At 41.2% G+C, this 20,963-nt stretch overlaps 1 protein-coding gene and 1 long non-coding RNA gene across 5 annotated transcripts; one reads left to right on the forward strand and one right to left on the reverse strand.

Annotated features, from left to right (window-relative positions):
• Positions 1-12,126: 12,126 nt before the first annotated feature.
• On the reverse strand, positions 12,127-16,086 carry LOC117874932. 4 transcript variants are annotated; one of them, XR_004645125.1, is made up of 4 exons: positions 15,685-16,086; positions 14,897-15,013; positions 14,629-14,740; positions 12,127-13,003 (listed from the first exon to the last, which is right to left on the reverse strand). It is a non-coding gene; the product is annotated as an uncharacterized LOC117874932 (long non-coding RNA). The 4 variants fall into 4 exon arrangements; XR_004645126.1 differs by having other exon boundaries at positions 12,127-12,672; positions 12,935-14,740; XR_004645127.1 differs by having other exon boundaries at positions 12,127-14,737.
• Positions 16,087-16,311: 225 nt separating this feature from the next.
• Positions 16,312-19,522, forward strand: CCN2 (cellular communication network factor 2). The gene is made up of 5 exons (XM_034765641.1): positions 16,312-16,449; positions 16,578-16,800; positions 17,139-17,390; positions 17,627-17,841; positions 18,204-19,522. The coding sequence occupies exons 1-5, from the start codon at positions 16,387-16,389 to the stop codon at positions 18,498-18,500; spliced, it is 1,050 nt and encodes a 349-aa protein (XP_034621532.1). The 5' UTR covers positions 16,312-16,386; the 3' UTR covers positions 18,501-19,522.
• The last annotated feature ends 1,441 nt before the right edge of the window (positions 19,523-20,963 follow it).

Genomic DNA, 20,963 nt, shown 5'->3' on the forward strand with positions numbered 1-20,963 from the left:
GAAGTAGCTGCACAGAGCCAAAAAATGGCCTCTAAGCACAGTGTGTGGAGAGATACTGGCCCAGAAGGCTGGTTGTGGTGGCAGGGATAGAAAAATTAACAGTCAGAAGAGAGGAGAGTTTGTAAAATTAATGGGGATGGGATAGAAATCATATGGAGCAAACTGAACATTTTGGCAGAGGTGAGAGGAAGAATGTTCTGTCCAAAAATGTTGCATGGATCACTGATTAATTGAAATTTTGGCAGCACACCACTGGCTCAGAGACTGCCTCTGAGTCTGTAGCTATGCGATTGCAATAGTGGCAAGAAAAGGTGCTCAAGTTAACTACTCCCTGATAGCCGGGTGTTTTTCTGGGAGTGATTTTCAACCATGGAACAAATTCCTCCACTTCTTCTGGTAGAATCAGTGGACATGTACTCAATGATTTTTTTGCCTCTGTCTTCACGAACAAGGTCAGCTCCCAGACTGCTGCACTGGGCAGCACAATATGGGGAGAAGGTGACCAGCCCTCTGTGGAGAAAGAAGTGGTTCGGGACTATTTAGAAAAACTGGACATGCACAAGTCCATGGGGCCGGATGCGCTGCATCCGAGGGTGCTAAAGGAGTTGGCGGGTGAGATTGCAGAGCCATTAGTCATTATTTTTGAAAACTCATGGCGATCGGGGGAGGTCCCAGATGACTGGAAAAAGGCTAATGTAGTGCCCATCTTTAAAAAAGGGAAGAAGGAGGATCCGGGGAACTACAGGCCAGTCAGCCTCACCTCAGTCCCTGGAAAAATCATGGAGCAGGTCCTCAAGGAATCAATTATGAAACATTTAGAGGAGAGGAAAGTGATCAGGAACAGTCAGCATGGATTCACGAAGGGGAAGTCGTGCCTGACTAACCTAATTGCCTTCTATGATGAGATAACTGGCTCTGTGGATGAGGGAAAAGCAGTGGATGTGTTATTCCTTGACTTTAGCAAAGCTTTTGATACGGTCTCCCACAGTATTCTTGCCGCCAAGTTAAAGAAGTATGGGCTGGATGAATGGACTGTAAGGTGGATAGAAAGCTGGCTAGATCGTCGGGCTCAATGGGTAGTGATCAATGGCTCCATGTCTAGTTGGCAGCCGGTTTCAAGCGGAGTGCCCCAAGGGTCGGTCCTCGGGCCAGTTTTGTTTAATATCTTTATTAATGATCTGGAGGATGGTGTGGACTGCACTCTCAGCAAGTTTGCAGATGACACTAAACTAGGGGGCGTGGTAGATACACTAGAGGGTAGGGATCGGATACAGAGGGATCTAGACAAATTAGAGGATTGGGCCAAAAAACACCTGATGAGGTTCAACAAGGACAACTGCAGAGTCCTGCACTTAGGACGGAAGAATCCCATGCACTGCTACAGACTAGGGACCGAATGGTTAGGTAGCAGTTCTGCAGAAAAGGACCTAGGGGTCACAGTGGACGAGAAGCTGGATATGAGTCAACAGTGTGCTCTTGTTGCCAAGAAGGCTAATGGCATTTTGGGCTGTATAAGTAGGGGCATTGCCAGCAGATCAAGGAACGTGATCGTTCCCCTTTATTCGACATTGGTGAGGCCTCATCTGGAATACTGTGTCCAGTTTTGGGCCCCACACTACAAGAAGGATGTGGAAAAATTGGAAAAAGTCCAACGGAGGGCAACAAAAATGATTAGGGGTCTGGAGCACATGACTTATGAGGAAAGGCTGAGGGAACTGGGATTGTTTAATCTCCAGAAGAGAAGAATGAGGGTGGATTTGATAGCAGCCTTCAACTACCTGAAGGGGGGTTCCAAAGAGGATGGAGCTCGGCTGTTCTCAGTGGTGGCAGATGACAGAACAAGGAGCAATGGTCTCAAGTTGCAGTGGGGGAGGTCCAGGTTGGATATTAGGAAACACTATTTCACTAGGAGGGTGGTTAAGCACTGGAATGCGTTACCTAGGGAGGTGGTGGAGTCTCCTTCCTTGGAGGTTTTTAAGGCCCGGCTTGACAAAGCCCTGGCTGGGATGATTTAGTTGGGAATTGGTCTTGCTTTGAGCAGGGGGTTGGACTAGATGACCTCTTGAGGTCCCTTCCAACCCTGATATTCTATGATTCTATGATTCTACGACATTCAGGGCATTTGTATTATTGCAGTGCCATATTTTAAGGTGCACCTATTTTCTCATGCTTCTGGTAAGAAGCTGGGCTGAGGGTTATGAATTAGGCAAAGGGGAATTTATTGTCCAGTAGCTTGTTTTTTTGGGTTCAATCTGATTGATTAGTTATATCTGGATTTAGTTTGTGTATTTCTAATTGTATAAATGCCTACACCCATTTTCTTCAGCTGCTCCTCACTTCCATAAAAACATTTCTTTAGGGATAAAGTATCTTTGTGTTTAGTCTCAGCTCAAAATTGAATTTGTTTAGAATCTTTAAGCAAAATATATTAAGTTATTTCTGTAACTATGCAAAGGTGATAAAAAAAACACTCTTTACCAAATGTAAAGTTTATACTCACAACTCAAAAATAGCTAACTAGCTAAAATAGCTAAAAATAGACTGTTTAAAGTTGCCATTTTCATACATCGACAGCAAAAATTTTCTGTCCTTTTTTAGAGAAGTTTTGTTATCATCCTTGTTTAGGACCCCTTGTTACAGTCCAGAACCAAGAAATACTAAACCAATTTTCTTGAAATTATGGCCGACAGTGAGACTTCAAAAAAAAAAAAAAAAAACCGTAAGTGGCAGCATCATAAGTTGAATAATTGTAACACAAAATTGATTCCACTATGTACACCTTTCCTTTTCTCATTAAAAATCTTTGTTACAAGGAGGAGAAATCATTATTTGAATGCTTCATTGTGCCTGGCCCTTCTCTCATGTAAGTCAAATGGAAAAGATCCCATTAGCTTCAATGGTGCCGGTTCAGCACCATACTGTGCAAATATAGCACGGAGTAATACTAGTCTAACTTTTCAGAATTAATTTGCCTCTTCTTCTTCCTTGCTATTCCTATCCTGGTTCCCCCCACAGCTCCCAAGCATGAGTTCATTAATTCTGGGAGTGTTGGGTATGCTATGAGTCTTGTTTAACTTGGCTATTTAAAGGGCTAACCTTGTTGTAACTTGGGCTCTTGGCAATACCATGCCTGTATATGACAGACTTTTTGTTAACTTGGCTTTTTATTTGTGCATATTAAAATATTTTTAATAATTAAATAGTGAGAATTTAGTACTACATGTTGTTCCTAGAGAAAAGCCAGGTTCCCAAATGAATTTTGAACAAAAAACACAGCTTTGACAAGATTTGTATCGACAGGCCTTCCAGGAATAAAATCAGACACCTCATCCATTCATCACCTAGTTCAGACTCCAAATACAGTGCATATGTTTTTATTACTGGAATTTATCATAATAAAATGAATAACACATTTTAATATGTTACCAAATTATGACTCGCCTCCATAAAAGTGGTGTACAATAGACTCTCTGAAGAAATTGAGCCTGTGACTTTCGGAACCAGAAGCACGTATCTCTACTACTTGAGCTAAAAGAGTGATTACATTATAGCAGTAGTAGACTCTTATCTTCTATGTGAACAAATGCCAGTGGGGGCATAAACACATTTAGCCAGAATGTTACGTAGGCCTTATTTATCCCCATTTTACAGATGGAGAAAACTGAGATACAGAAGGCTAAATGATTTGCTCAAGGTGAAGCAGTAAGTCAGCGAAAGAACCAGAAATCCTGATTCCCATGCTTGTGCTCTAACTACTATACAATACTTTCTCAGAAGCAAAACCCAGAAATAGGATTACTGTGATTTTCTCCATCAAACAACCAACTAATCGCCCAACAACCAACACCTTCTTTTCTGAAAAAAATAAAGTGATGAAACCCCTGAAATACTCATGAAAAGTTTATGAAATGAAACCCAAAACACACAATTTGTTCACTTTGTAAGCATATTTATTCCTCAAACATTCAAAAGGCACACATTGTCCAGAATGGAAAAAAAAAACTTGCAATTTTGTAAGACATGACAACACAATAATCAGGTATCTAGGCTTCTAACTAGTTAGACCCATCACTCTTTAATATCTGCCCTTACATACAGCGTTGTTGTAGCCATGTTGGTCCCAGGATATGAGAGAGACAAGATGGATGAGGTAACATCTTTTATTGGGCCAACATCTGTTGGTGAAAGAAAACAAACTTTTGAGTTCCACAGACCTGAAGAAGAGCTCTATGGAGCTCAAAAGCTTGTCTCTTTCACCAACAGAACTTGGGCCAATAAAAGATGTTACCTCATTGTTACCAATTTATTGCCTTTTCAGCACCTGGCCAATTGTGAACTTTTGGATAAACTAAATTGAATGTGCTTTTAAAAAGTACATGCATGATAATGAGCTAGCTGGACAGGAGCACAAAAATTTTGAAAACTGACAAACTTCTGAATTAAACTGTCTTGTCTTTCAAGTTTTTATTTCTGTTGTTTTCTATCACATTGGTACAACAGATTGTGACACAATCTCCTTTACAAATAAAGATTTAGGGAAGAAATATGGATCTTCAATTTGAAATTCTATGAGAAAAGGGAAGAACAGAGGACAATATTCCATTAGACGCATTTCATTCTCTTTCAGTTCTGAGTTCACGCTAAGATCTTTGTATTTGGTATCAGTTGGGTTGGCTAGTGGAAAGGTTACATAGCTGCTCTGAATTATGTTTTTATTTTGTCTTTGTGCTTCTAATTTTAACTTGAATTAGCTCAAGCCAGACTTCCAGTGAGACTCTGAAATAGTGTCAAGTCCCTATAAAAATGCTTTCAGGTTTTTTGTAAATTTGCTGCCTCTATAGATTTCCTTTTTATGTAAAATGTTTGCTATGATTTGACCAAAGATATCCTTGCGCTTCATGAGAATTTCAATATACTTACCGTGGCTAAATTCAAACATGGAAACACTATCTTCTGAAAAGTCTTTCAAGTGTTCTTTGGAAGCCAAACCCTCCATTCTTTTTTAAAGTCAACCATTAGGTTGATGGTGGCTGTGAAAGAGTTTTTGAATTTCTCCATGTGCTTTATGAATGTGTTGCTACTTCCTCAACAACATTTGAATAGTGTGCTGCATACCCCTCCACCACAAGTCTAGACAGATTGTATCTGAAGAATTCACTCATTTTTCCCACTTTATTTTCGGTGTCCAAGTTACGGGCAAGGACTTTCTTACCATAATTTTCTTTGTATTCTTGAAAGGCATCTTCAGCAATTTGGACACAATATTCAGTATTGGTGCTTGTAGCAGGCATTGTTCGTCATTTCTCATGTTAGACCAATCGTCCTGCATTAATGTCAGAGTTATATCTAATTTCCTTAATAAAACCCATTCACTGGTACATAATATTAAAGTGGAATGCATTACAGTTGGTGAAATATCAGATTGGAACAGACTAGCATGGCCCTTTCCAAACTTCTACTCCCCCCTGTGGCAGCTTGATGGCAAAAAAAAAAAAAAAGAAAAGAAATCCAAGGCACACTTAGTGAGTCACGTACAGCACCATCACTATTTACAAGGAAAGAATTAGACAAATATCTGTATAGAGTCTCAGGAAGTATGGGCCAGAGAAATGAGAAAATAGCTGTTCCCAAGAATTCCACACCTACATGACACCTTTTCCTTAAGAATGATCTTCACACAGAGGCAGCTAGTTTACAGAGGATATTAAAACTCACCTGAAATTTGTAAAAGCAGTTTGTATCATTGTGTCCCTACCTCAAAGGAATATTGTGAGAATTAATTAGTGTCTGTCTTGATCTGAAGAATTCAAGAACTATGTAAGTGCACGGTAATAAAACAATAGAAGGGAATAAATGAACATCCCAGAGCAACCACAATTTAATCCAAAATAATCATAAATATTAACCACACCATTGAATTAACATATTTTTTTCTGTACTGTATTCAACATGCTCTTTCATCAGAGGGCACCTCTTTGCTAGAAATGGACCTCAAACAAAAGCCCAAGCAAACTTAACTTCACAACTGAATCCATTTTCCATACAGGTCAAACCAAAATGCTAGATGGAAACTCCAAATATTGTGAAAGTTTAGATTCCAACCTGTGAAGTTCAGGCCCATTTATATTTATATTTATATTTCTTATACAAGTTGTTTTTTTTTTTTAAAGTAGCAATACTGGTCAAAAACACTTTGGTGTTATTGTTACATTATTTTTAAATATTCCATGTTTATTAATTAAAGGACACTCATCTCCACAGTGTAAACTGTAGTCTTCTGCACCATTACTGTAAAATACAATTGGAGGGGAAACCCAATGGGTATCAAAGACAACTCTTTTTTTCTGGTTGAGTTCCAGTAGGAAATCAAGATCTCTTAGAAACGTACCTCATGTTTCCCCTCCTGCCCGTGCATATTTCTCCCACACTCTACTTTCCTCGACTGTATGTGACAAACTGTCTGAGAATGAATTCCCCACAGACACTGGTGAGATTATGGTTATAAGATGGTTTTGAGACCTGATCCTTTAGTTGTTAAATTTCCCATACATCCGCAGGTCAACAAGGAAGCCCCATCAACATAACCTTGGATGTCCTAGGCTACATCCTAGGTTCCCCATCTGCGTCACTTGCAGAGATCTATTTACATAGTGTGCATACCACAGATCACTAGCTGCAAAACTAGCCAACCATGCTGGCAGCTAAATCATCTGGAATCATTCTCCCGAAAATTAGACAATCTTAATAAGAAGCTAATGTGTTGCAGTCACTATGTGCTTTTGTTAATTTATATAGTTTTCCTATCAATGTCTCTACATGCAAATACAATTTAAAGGCACATACAATAATCCAACTCCACCACCACCTCAGTGAAGCTTGAGTAAACACACCAGCCTTGTCATGTTACACCAAGGTCAACTTGCTCAGGCTGTGTCAGACCAGGGAGGGAAGTGAATTCCTGAGACAAGGCCCGATCACTGAAGACACCCAGACCCCAAATGTATAAATCAGGGAAATGCCAGCTCAACCACCTCAGCTGTTAGGGAAGAGCACAACGAGAGAAGCAATCTCAAAGAAAACTAGGACCCAGACCACAGAGGGCTTTCCCAACCAAGACATTCCTAGTTATAAAAGATTCATGAAAACAGTTCATCTACACTATTGCTGAGGCACACTATAAAAGCATTGAAAATAATGTAGTGTCAATGATTTTCATAAGGTTCTATGTGATGATTGACAACCAATTTGGATGCCACTAATATACTGAGTACTAATAGAGCTGGCATTCACAAGGATCACCATAAGAAGATATACTCATAAACGTGTAATATATATTACACACACAGATCATAGACATTGCCATTTTCCTTGGCATCTCCTCACTTCACAACAACATAAATTAGTATCCTCATAGACTGCTGCAGTTTTAACCCCATTTGTTAATTGAAAGATAATCTGGCCAGGCCCTAAGTATACCCTGAAGCTCTCAAATTTGGTCTCTGTGGATCACCAGAGGGAACCAGATTGCAAAACTGTGGGCCCTCCAGTGTAGAGACGAAGCCAGTTTCAGAGAGTTCAGTTTAAGTAATCAAACAGTAAGAGGGATTCAGACTGTAGTTACCAGGAAGAGTCAGGAACAAAAAAGGTAGAGCATCCGATTACTTGGTACCAGAACATTTTAGGACTGTCTGAATGCAATCCCAGCCAATCTGCATTTTCTTTAAGCTCTTCAGGGCAGGAAGTGTTGTGTCTTATACAGCCCTGAGCACAACATCAGTTCTTAATAGGTAACAATACTTTAAACTGCACACAGAAGCAAACAATACACCAACACACAACACCTGAGCAGAGCTGCTCATTTCCAAAAGTGGCAAGCTGCTGTATTTTTCACTAGCTGAAGCCTCTATTTTTGAGAGTGTCTCAGAAATACCCCAAGTAGAGCACATTGCAGTAATCTAGCCTTGGCTCCAAGATTACAAAGTTTGGTAATAGTGTGGATGCACTACTGCTCCTCTGCTAGACGAAATCAGAACTATTCAGCTGTAAGTCATAAAGCCTACACTACTAATCACAGGCTCCAACTTTCCTTTTTCTGGATGGGTTCTCCACCCACGATCTGCCCCGAGGCCCTGCCCCCACTCCGCCTCTTCCCCCCAGGCCCCACCCCCCCTCCGCCCCCTCCCCCCCCCCCCCCCCCCATTCTCCCCATGCCCCACCCTCGCTCCGCCTCTTCCTTCCCCTGCTCTGCCCCCTCAAGCATGCCCCACCCTTGCACTGCCTCTTTCCTCCCCCACTCTGCTCCTCCCCAAGTGTGCACCACCCTCACTCCACCTCTTCCTGCCCCTGCTCCACCCCTTCCCCCAGTGCCCCACCTCACTCTGCCTCTTCCCCACACACACACTTCCCCCTCCCACCAGCACCTCCTGCCTGCTACAGAAGAGCTGATCAGCAGGGGGCACCGAACAGCTGATCAGCAGGTGGCTGGTGGGTGTTGAGCACCCACTATTTTTTTTTCTGTGGGTGCCTCAGCCCCAGAGCACCCACAGAGTCAGTGAGTATGATAGTAACAGCTAATGGAGACAGAGTAAACAATCTGTGACTCCAGGACTTATTGCTTGTTATTCTTCTGGCCACTCTGAACTGCATAGCGCAAATAGGTCTGGAAGTTGAAGCTAGATAAATTCAGACTGGATATAAAGCATACTTTTGTAACAGTGAGGGTAATTAACTATTGCAACAATTTACTAAAGGTTGTGGCGGACACTCCATCACTGACAATGTTTAAATCAAGACTGGATATTTTTCTAAAAAATATGCTCTAGTTGCAACTGGAATTATTCTGGGGGAGTTCTTTGGCTTGTGTTATAAACAGGCGTGGCAGAATTCTATTTTTATTTTTTTATAATTTTGAAGGAAAATATAGATGTTTATTTTTAAGCATTATCTTCAATTTTTACCAATTTAAATTTCACAGTTACAGGAAATTATGGGGGGTGGGGAGGAGGATCAGACACACCAGGGTGGGTCAACAAATTATTTAACAAGAGTGACAAGGTAGGTGAGGTAATATTTTTTATTGGACCAACTTCTGTTGGTAAAAAGAGACCAGCTTTCAAGCTTACATAGAGTTGTTCTTCTGTGTATGCTCAAAAGCTTGTCGCTATCACTATTTGGTCCAATAAAAGATATCACCTCACCCGCGTTATCTCGCTAATATCCTGGGACCATTACAGCTACAACAACACAGCAAAAAACATTTTTTTAATGACAGTAGACTTTGTTTTCAAAAAGTTAAAAGCTTTATAACCAGAATTAAAACTGCAGCAGTCTACAAGGATCTACTAATATAAACTGTCAACATCACATGTTAAAAGATATAAAAATCAAATTCTAATAAGTACTCAAGAAGCATTTTTCTTACTTTGCCTATCTGTAAATTTCTACTATTAGTGATGGACATATGTCTCCGTGGGTTTGTGTGTGTATAGTGAAATTGATGTTTACTGATATTTACCAATAAAAATACCCTAATGCTTCCAAGTCTAGTTACACAAAATGCGAAAATAGATGATCACAATGGTCCCTTCTGGGCTGGCCTTGGAATCTATGACTCTATGGATGGAGTTCAAGTGCCCTTGCTCCAAAAGGACGGGCCTCTATCACTTGACCTAAAGGGACACCATATACTTTTATTAAGACAGAGAAAGAAAAAAAGAATCCAAAGTGATGAGGGTGTGGGACAATCATTTTCAATCAACAAAATTGTTCAAACACTAGAAATAAGCATATTGTCCATATAAGACTTTCCCACCTTTACATATGCACATAAATTCTATAGTTACAACGGAAGTTACTGCTGTATGTTAATTTGATATTCACAGATAGAGCTCTTGAAAACAGACATTCCTGTCTCATTGATGCAACAGAACTGTCATTATGCATCAAACTGCCAAACCATCAGTTCTTGCAACACTTTTTCTTCTTTTTCTTGTTCTTTTTCAATGACAGAGACAGAGTGGGTGACCCAATGACTTTCTGTCATTCTGTGGCTCAATACAAAAAGTTTATTGATTGGGCAAAATTTTCTGGAAGCTTAGCCACTTTTCCCTAAGTGTCTAAGTAGGGATTGAGGTGCCTAGGTATAGACACACATTCAAACATTTTGGCCTTTATTTTCAACATTCTGTCAGATGAGCATATTGCTCAAATATGTATGAGATTGTCCGAATCGCACTCCTGCAGCAAGGGTAAGAGAGAGAAATTCATAATGGCTTTGGTATGCAGAGCAGTAAAAATGATCACAATGGATTTCAGACCTCCCTTGGGATGTGACCAAGTCTCACTGTTTTTATTACAACATGCTAGGACTTCCAGTAATACCAGAATGGGTGATTCAGGACCAAGAAGAAGCATACAAGAACAGCGGCAGGAGAAATTCATGCGTACCACAACATATTGCAAATGGAAGACATTGAAGTTTAAAAATGAACTAAAAATAATATTGTACATGAAATAAGAACTCCTAGGATGTTATGTCAACAAGGGGCCCATCCTACATGCCTAACTCAGCAAAATACCCTTGATTTGGCCCCAATAGAATTTATGTGCAAACTTTAGAAAATGTGAGCAAATGCATTTTAAAACAAAATGGGATTGATTTGCTGATGTAGGAGATAAGGAAGGGGGGCACTCTCCTGCTGTGCCACCAAGGGCATTAGCCTTCAGGAGAGGGAAGGCAGTCTTTCCATCACCACTCTCCCCAGGGGTTCCTCCAGGAGAGGGCATCAAAGGTTGCCTAGGGGACTGAACTGAATCCAGAGGCTTAACCAAAGGAACTGTATCAACTGAAGCTGATGCAGGCACACACATACCAGGTATAGCATGTCCCATCTTCAGCCAGCTCCACTCACTTTTTTGGACTGTTCAAGCCATTGTCAAAGCAGGGTGAGGAGGGATTGTTTTGAGTCATTGCAATCCCACACTAGTTGGGCTTACAACTGCTGGAAATCCTATACCCTCTAGCAAAACCTGGGAATAAATAGAGCCTGATAATTGAGAGTCAATTCCCTCCTCACTCACATGCCATGACCTGTGTTAAGGGCTCTGTTTTTCCCGTCAAATACTAATGACATTTCTGACATCTACATTAGTGCAACGAATGCAGCTCCCTCCACTGTTAATGGTGCCATCAGATGTTTCAGGGGAAATCCAGATGCTCTGGACCTGGGTCTTGGCAGATAAAATGCCTTTCAGCTCACTTTAAAGGTAATCTTGACTTAATATAGACAGTTTTATATATGTTTGGAATACTCTCATGATTAAGATTATTTTATTTCCAGTAATCACTTTACCACTTTAAGACCACACACGTCCATGAAAAACAGTGGTGACTTTTCAGAAAATTAAGCCAGAAGTTTAAAGCAACCCTTCTAGTGACACTTCAAGTAATAAAATATCACATATTTAAGTGACAATATTTATGACTGAGGAATAAGAATGAACTCAGGTCTATGAATAGGGAGTTACACATTATGGCATAGCCTTACTCATGCTGTACACTACTTAATTCCACAACTGGTCTCCGGGGTAACAATTTGAGGCCAAATTCTCTGCTGGTAATTTTGATTTCCAAAAGAAGCTCCATCAACATAGAATCTAACTCTGTGTCTTTAGTATTGGATTTGAACCAGCAATTTAGTAATAAACACCTTTGGAGGTCAGAAGCCATCCCCCAAACCATCCAGTCTCTCTTTGCCTGTATGCTTCTAAGAAGAGTTAATGCCATTAACAAGTAAAATCTCATTGACAGGATTTGCGGGTGTAAATTGGTGAAGTTTCATTTAAGAAAATGTACACCGCTGAGGATCTAGCCCACAGTATTATAGTTATACAGATGGAATAAATTAGATGGAAAACATGGAAAAGCTGCTTGACAGTTCTTAGGAAAAAGAAGTGTTTTCTCTCCATTTTTCTCTGCCTTCGGAAATTCACTAGCTCATGAACCCCCCCGCCACAAAAAGTTGTGAATCTGTAGCAGTTATTGTACCTGAGCACTTTCTATACCTGTGGATATACAGAATGAGTCATCACATGAATTCTAAGAAAGACAAACAGAAGGGCAGCAAATTCAAGACAGAGTAGAGCTTTTTATTTTTACTTCATTTCCACTTCTGCAGTAGCAGAGCAAGTCTTTATTTTAAACAAATACGTGTTGATGTAAGTTTAACTGGATCCCTTAGGATTTTAGGATAATATTTATTACAATTTAAGAAATATTCTGGAGGGCTTTTGGGGAGGGAAATTAATGTACATCGTTAAACCTGAGGCAAACTAGAAATGTCTATAACCAACTACAAGACCATCATGATGAAAAATAGCTCAGGGTACACATGTCCATATACGGCCAGACTTCCTATAAGGAAGACGGTACTGTATGTGCATTGCGTATGGTTCCTGGATCAGATTCACATTCCTTGGATATGTTTCTCTGGGAGCTATTGATTTCCGCTTTGAGGGCTGGCTCAGACTTCCAATTGCTCTTATAAGAAAATATCTGAGACTGAAAGTTGAAAATGTGCAAGATTCCTTCTTTAAGTACACAAACACTCCAAGTCTAGCCACTTTCCTTTAGTCCTGCCAGGTTTCAGTATGTCTGATACTTGATCAAGTGAACTTTTTGGGGGGAAGGAAAAAAAAAAGGAAAAACATAAGGGAAGGAATGTAGCATATCCACACCTGTACATTTTACAAGACTTAACCAAAGGAACTGTACCAACTGAAGCTGATGCAGGCACACACATACCGGGTATAGCTGTGTCAATAGGGTTGTGCTGCCAACATAGTGAATTCTTAATTTCACCAGAAAAAATATACTGGCTAAAAAGCATTTGCTATATAAACACCTGTATATAACTCAATATTAGTGCATTTTAACCTTTTATGAATCAACTCCAAGATGTAGTTCTTCAAACCATGACATACTGTTCATCAATAAGGATATAGCCTATTATATAATAAGGAAAGAGAAGCGTAATGTTATAAGAAGCCCCTATTTCCACTTTACTTCCTCCCCTGTACATGTACACACACACACACACACACACACACACACACGATGAATCATTTATAAACAGTGAAAGAAATAAAACAACATGAAGCCAAATTCTGCAGGGTTGGATTCTGGGCATATTTACACTGGTGAAACACCTTAGATTCCAGTGAGGTTACTCCCAATTTACACAGCGAGCACAGAATTAGTCCTGCAGCCAAACTCTTACTGAAGACAATGAACAACAGATGGATGAGGACAGCTGTATTTGGTCCATTATGTGATTTGAATTAAGGACAGACTTGGCCCTTCACTTTGGATTTCCTGCTTTCTGGTGTTTTGTTACTTTAAAACATACTTTTTCTGTCAATGAACTTCTTAGGTTTTTGTTTAATAAAAAAATTATTTCTCTGAAAAAAATTCTTACACAGAAAGCTATGAAACATGTCTAGAGCCTCTCTCTGATGATCTCCTACCATATTTAGGCATTTTTAAAAGGCAGTCTGTTTACCTGGTTACATTTGCATTTTGGTATGCATGTTATACATAGTTTGGTATGCATATTATTTACCCAGTACTGGGGTCATCACAGTCTTTAGGTAAATATGGATTTTGGGAAGCTTCAGAAGTTTGGAAATGTATTATTTACCATAACTATTCCTCTGGATTTTTTTAAATAGCAAAGATATATTTTCTTTATGAAAAATTGGGATTTTTAGCAGAAGCAATGGCACAATCTTAACTTGAAGGCAAAGAGGAATGCCAAGAACCTTAATTTGCAGGCAAAGAGGAGTGCCAAGAAGATAAATACACTTTTGCAGTACAATATAGAATATTGGATTTTTAAATTAGAGAGATTTTGAGGTACATTCTCCCCTCCACACATACCCAGTCTCCCCAGTGACATTAATGGAAGTTACACACACACACAGGAGAGATTATGTTTATCATTTCACCACTCTTCACAGATCAGCTACCACATAACTGACCCAAATTTCATATGCTAGTGTCTAAACAGGACAATCAAATCTTGCATTTGGGCATTCAGATCAGCACCTCAGTACTACATCCCAGTCTAACTGCCATTAAAGTTAATAAAAGATTACCATTTGTTTCCATAAAAGCTGGATAGGGTCTATAGAATGGCAATTAACATGCCTAAAGGTCAAATGTTGCCCTCAGAAAAGCAACAAGCCAGTGATGTATGTATCTGAGGACAGAATTTAGCCCAAGTATCAATCTGAGCATCCAAAAGTAGGATGAAGGTTTCTCATAAAGGCCACTATATTTGAAAATTAGGCCTAGAGTGTGAATTGTTGATAACATAAATAACCATTTGCGAGTGATGTTATTTATAATGGAATTGGACTGATTCAGTCTGTTAAAATTCAGTAGAAGAGATGAGATCACTTTCTGAATTTAGTAAAACTGTAATTCCATGTTGCTGTATCACAAGTGTGAAAGTGTGGGAGGAGGGAGTGGTTATATGCAAACATCTTTTTAAAAATATCCATCAACTAGACTTCAATTTGCCTAACAAAGTGCATTAACTCTGTCTGTCTCAATAAACACAAGCATACTTAAACAGGTCAAAAGTCAACATGCTGGCATTCATTGTGTTAAAGCTGGGGTCAATCAACATGACATCACTGCACAGACAAATGATGCCGGATTGGGAAGCCATCCTTCCTGCTGAAATAAATAAGAACAACATGGTTCATGATTATTTAATAAGGACCAAGATACTTAAGAACTACAGGGTTTGGTGACAAGCCAAACTGATTTTTAATCTTACGAGGCATAATCAGCAAGAGGGAAGCAGAGATGCCCTAGGAATGTGTTACTCACCAATGACAGCTGCAAGCAGGCAGTGGGAAATAAGAGACACTTCTTCCACACTTCAGCCTCACTTCATTGTGCCAAGTATTTCAGGGTAAATAGGGACTCTCTATTCATAGAGAACATCTATTGGGAAAGGAACACATTTCAAATATTCAGTATGATTCAGTAACACACAGACTCAATTTATAACCAATCCTCATGATATAATTATGACTTTTTTTGGTAGTAACAAAATGCCCAGAGTGTTCAGTGCTCCAAAACTGGTTGCCAAAGTTGAAAAAGTGTGTATCTAGGGAAGGCTAGTCACCCACTCTCTAAATAAGTCAGTAGAGAGCAATCCACCTTTTAAAATTAGTAATGTCTTGTATTTTCTAGCCAAGAAAAAAAAAAGAAAGAAAAAGAATTCCCATGGTTGTTCCTAGCAACCATCCCCACAACCTTTCTCCCTGCTCCCCCCGCCCCACTTGAAGTAGCTGCCTGTCACAGCATTAATCGCTTGTGTTGAATCGAACAACAGATTCTTATCTACTATTGATGACTATTTTTCTCTGGAATAATTTAATATCAAAGAATGTGCTTCCTTGAAAGACAGAATAATGGAACCTCCCATCCAAGTAAAAGGTTAATTTTTAATTATAGCAAATTAGTCTCAGCTATTATAAGCCAATAAACTTGATTAACAGTAACTTTCCCTCTAAATTACACCTTCTCAGATAATATTATAAGCAGCAGCAGCAATCGTTAGTATGAAAAAGTTTCTCCTTCCGTAATGAAGAGTTTATAACAGATTTTACATGCAGTTTCTTTTGAACTCCTGTGGGTTTTAAAACAGCTCCTTTCTTGTTACCAGGGCTGCTGGTGGTGGTTCAAATGTATCCTGTCCCGACAGATATTTAAGACGTCTTCGTTGGTTCAGAATTCCCAGGAGTTTGTATCTTGTAGTGAAGTGCTTGTTAATACGATTTATGTAATTTGGAGGTAGGGTGGGCAAAGCAAAAGTAGTTTGAAACAGAGGTTTGTCATCTAAAAATAATTTTAAAAAGTAGTTTACATCATATAAAATCAGGAGTATGAGGCTGGAAGGGGGGAAATGCCATTTGGTGATGGAAATACAGCGCCTTTTTTGTGTGCTGAAGTGTGCCAGCTTTTGCAGACAGGAGGAATGCTGAGTGTCAAGGGGTCAGGATCAATCCGGTGCGAGTTGATGAGGCAGGAAGGTGGGGAGGAATGTCAGGAATGTCGCTGTTTGTGTAGGACTCCATTCAGCCGATTGGCGAGCCCGGGGCGCCTGGAGTGTATAAAAGCAACCAGGCTCCCTGCTTCAGACCCATAGAACAACTCTCCTGCCAGAGAGACGGGAACTTCGCGAGGCGATCGGACAGCAGACAGGGAACCCAGCTCAACACCACGGCCCACTGGCTCGGACTCCCTCCGCCAGCAGGACAGACAAGCCGAGGAGCCTTTGCCCCGTCTATTGCCGAGAACCGCTGCCGAGCATGGCCGCACGAATGGGACCCAGCAGCTTCGCCGTGGCGCTGCTTGTCGCCCTCCTCTGCTCGGTAAGTGCCTCCCCCCCTCGCCCACCTCCCCAGCTGAAGGACTGGAGGGAGGGTCGCTGGGGACGCGGGGATCCGAAGCGCAGCGAGCCGGGCTCCCCTGACCTCCTCCCGTCTCCTTCTCTCTGCAGGAGGTGTCCGGCCAGGACTGCAGCGGGCAGTGCCAGTGCGGGGCGGGGCCGCCGCCCATGTGCCCGGCTGGGGTGAGCCTGGTGCAGGATGGCTGCGGATGCTGCAGGGTGTGCGCCAAGCAGCTGGGCGAGCTGTGCACCGAGCGGGACCCCTGCGACCACCACAAGGGGCTCTTCTGCGACTTCGGCTCGCCGGCCAACCGCAAGATCGGCGTGTGCACCGGTAAGTGGCGTCCGGAGGGCTCTGCTTCTCCCCGCGGGGGCGGCAGTGAGCGGGGAGGGCCGAGATCTGGGGTGCTAGAGCCTTTAAAAGTGACCCCGTCCAATTCATGCCCAACCCCCCTCTGGCTGCCTTCCATGGGAGAGTGGGTTCTCTCTACAGGGCACAGCTCCATTGCACAGCGGTGATCTTGTCATCCCCGCCTCCTCCCCCTCAGCGGGAGCCGTGGAAACTACGGCTCCCCCAGCTCCTGCTGCGCGCCCTCCCCACAGTGGCAACGCGAATGGCTGAGCCTTTCCCTCAGTGCTTATGTCCGGCTGTCTCTCTCTCACTGTCTGCAGCTCGGGACGGCGCCCCTTGTGTGTTCGGAGGGATGGTGTACAGGAGCGGGGAGTCCTTCCAGAGCAGCTGCAAATACCAGTGCACTTGCCTCGACGGGGCGGTGGGGTGCGTGCCCCTGTGCAGCATGGATGTCCGGCTGCCCAGCCCAGACTGTCCTTCCCCACGAAGAGTTAAGCTCCCTGGGAAGTGCTGCGAGGAATGGGTGTGCGATGAGCTCCGAGAACAGACGGCGGTTGGACCTGCTCTAGCTGGTGAGTTGAGATCTTAATGAATGTTGTTGGCCTGCCAATGCAGTAGATTGAAATACATAATGCAGTGATGATTATCCTAATGGACCAGATTCAGCCCTGATGTGACTCCAGTGCCTTCAGTGGAATCACACAAAGGATAAATATCCTACGTTTGTGCAACATTAATACACTGAGAGGATAGCATCTGCACTATTTCTCTCTGCCACAATCTCATCCTGTTGACCTGTGCTCCACAGCTTACAGACCAGAAGACACTTATGGACCTGACCAGGCAATGATGATGCGTGCCAACTGCCTGGTCCAGACCACGGAATGGAGTGCTTGCTCAAAGACCTGTGGAATGGGCATCTCCACCAGAGTCACCAATGACAATGCCTTCTGCAGACTGGAGAAGCAAAGCAGACTCTGCATGGTCAGACCTTGTGAGGCAGACTTGGAGGAAAACATCAAGGTAAATATGCCATCTATATACACTTCTAAGGATGTTTCAGCATAGACCCAGTTTTACAGAAGATGTATAGCTCTAACTTATCCACTTTCAGAACCAAGTAAATATTATATAAGGTCTCATCCCAGTAGTGAATATTTAAGAATTGTTATACATAAATGCACCTATTTTAGCCATTAGATAAGTATAATACAATTTGAACACTATTTAAACTGTCTTGTTTGAATGTGAAACCTTCATGAGGATCAGAGTATTAACCTCTTTGCATATAATAACAGGATGAAATTAATGGATAGAAATATGAATGGAAATTGTACAATCTTTTAAATAAGGCTTCTAAACTTTTTTCATTTGTTGCCCCACAGAAAGGCAAAAAGTGTATTCGCACCCCCAAAATCTCCAAACCCATCAAGTTTGAGCTCTCCGGCTGTACCAGTGTGAAGACCTATCGAGCTAAATTCTGTGGGGTCTGCACTGATGGACGTTGCTGCACCCCCCACAGAACAGCCACTCTTCCTGTGGAGTTCAAATGCCCTGACGGTGAGGTCATGAAGAGGAGAATGATGTTCATCAAGACCTGTGCATGCCACTACAACTGCCCTGGAGACAATGACATCTTTGAGTCTCTGTACTACCGAAAGATGTATGGAGACATGGCATAAAGCAGGAGACACTAGGCTCTCAACTTGACCTGATTGGCATCTCATTTTGTAAACATGATTCGATAGCACAAAGTATTTAAATCTGTTTCCAAAAAGTTCAGACTGTTCCATGTGACTTAAGACAAATTGTCTTCCGACCCCAAACATTGGTTTGAAGAAGAAAGTAAAATGGCTCATGGGACCACAGCAAAGCACAGCTTCAGAGGACACTGTTCATGGAGTGGTGTTTAGGGCGTACTAGGGGGCATATGCAGGAAGATCAATGTTCCCTTAGTATGGTAACGTGTGTTCCACCTAGTAGTGCAATTGAAGAAGAGACCCTTAGCATGTGTGCTGACACTGGTTGAGTGACAGCAATGGCTGGAATGTAAATCATTACCCAGCAAGGTGCTAAGTAAAATGTGTTCTGTTGGTCAGGACTGTAATGTTTCAGCTTTGACACTGATTCAAATGACTTGTTCAAGAAGAATCAGAATCATGTCTATTTGACTGGACAGCTTGTGGCAGTTAATTTGCCTGTAACAAGCTAGATTTTTATTAATATTGTAAATACTGTATATATATGTACAGTTATCTAAATTAATTTAAAGTTTTGTGCCTTTGTTAATGCTTTGATACTTTAATGTTAGCTTTTTTTTGTTTGTTTTGAAAGAAATAGGTAGGACGTAAAGCTTGTCTGACAATGCATTCAAAGCATGAAATAGATCCTCTAATGGAAATTGTTCAGTTAGGGTGACCAGTGAATCAAAATCAAGACAGATTGTTTGCTAAAGATGAGGTGCCTGCATCCTTGGGAAACATCCATTTGTATGGTAAAAATATGGTTGCCTCAGCTTTAGTGAACAAATGGCTTTAAGTAAAATGAATGGCTCTTTTGTAGCTGATCAGTTTATCCACCTGAGAGCATTTGTTTCTTTCTTTGACCGTGGCTGTTCTTTGAACAGTTTATTTGTTGAGAAGTGTGACCAAAAGTTACATGTTTGCACCTTTCTAGTTGAAAATAAAGTATTATATTTTTTATATAAATGACTTGGAATTTCATTTGCCCAACACTATCCCCATCCCTTCCTACATATTCATCAATACAAGGGTTTATTTTGTGATATATAAAAATCAATGTTTTGTTGGTGGGTTTTTTGGTTTTTGTTCCCCAGAAATCAATACACTGAGAATTAAACTTCATATCTCTTTCAACACAATAAACTTGCCAGCTCATAATCACAGGTAGGTCAATGAAAGATGGGGGAGGGAGCATTTAGTCTTTCAAACTTTAAATAGGGGTCCTGGAGAGTTGAACTCAACACTGTTAAGGCACAGCTGGTTCATCAATAACTAGGGCATGTATATTATAGCACTAAGTGGCTTTAGACTTCAGCTATCTAGGTTTTTATGTCTGTCATGATGGTATCTCAGCACTATGCTATGCAACATCTATGTATGCTGTTCAGTGTTACTGGACTTTTTTAATAGTTAAGCACCTAGATTCCTTCTGAGCTAAATTATAGGGAATATTTTTAAAGCATCATTAAATTGAAACAGTGTCTCATTTTTGGGGTCAAATCAAGAAGTCTTTACTTTGGTAAAACTTCCATTGAAGAGCCCGTGGGATTTCTGTTTGTATGAAGACAATAATGTGGCTTAATGGATAGAGCCCTGCACTGAGATTCAGGAGCTCTTGATTCTATTCCTGGTCCTACCTCTGGTCTGCTGGGTGGCCTTGGGCAAGTTACTTCACTGTTGTGCCTCAGTTTTCCCCATTGGTAAAATGGTGATACTGACCTCCTTGATAAAGCACTCTGAGATCAACTGATGAAGGGAGCTAGGTATTATTAAAAGGTGCCGGCTGGGAACTTAAAACCCATCTTAGGTAAGCAAAACAGAGTAAGTCAAGAGATGAGCCATCTGTACCTCAAATACTAGCTATGAACTTCAACCCTGTGTTAATTCCGTCATCAGAGTAACATACATTTTTATACTCTTGCCTATTAAAAGAAGGAACTTTAAAACCAACTTCAGCATTTGAAGCATTTTCTTGTTTCAGATATCCAGGTACTTTCTAATAAGAATCACTTTCAGGAAGCCAAGTTTAGTCCAGCGTTTCCCTGGGGCAGTTAGACAAGAGTGTCAGCTGAAAAAAAGCAATATGATGAGCACCCTCAGATGGCCACTGATTTCAATTGGAACTTGGATCAACTGGACACTACACCAAGTCTGCATTAATGACAGACTAACTGGGGTTACCTAAAGCCTGTTGACGTCAATGAGACTCTTTCCAGTGAGATCAGTAGACACTGGATAGGGCCCCAGAAGCATTTCCCCTTCCTCTCAAAAATGTGAGGAATGCAGCTGGCATGAGGAAGTGGTTTTCTGTGCCCATCTGAAATATTTTGGGTATCCTCTGCCTCTAATAGTTCCTCTGACTCTCCAGTATTTTCCTTGCAGGTTATGAATATGGTGTAGCAG

This window comes from Trachemys scripta, chromosome 3 (assembly GCF_013100865.1).
Source record: "Trachemys scripta elegans isolate TJP31775 chromosome 3, CAS_Tse_1.0, whole genome shotgun sequence".
Classification (NCBI taxonomy): Eukaryota; Metazoa; Chordata; order Testudines; family Emydidae; genus Trachemys; species Trachemys scripta.

Coding starts and splice junctions, on each gene's coding strand:
- CCN2 (XM_034765641.1), top strand. CDS start 16,387: ATGGCCGCACGAATGGGACCCAGCAGCTTCGCCGTGGCGCTGCTTGTC. Junction 16,801..17,138: donor CAAGATCGGCGTGTGCACCG/GTAAGTGGCGTC, acceptor CACTGTCTGCAG/CTCGGGACGGCGCCCCTTGT. Junction 17,391..17,626: donor GGTTGGACCTGCTCTAGCTG/GTGAGTTGAGAT, acceptor TGTGCTCCACAG/CTTACAGACCAGAAGACACT.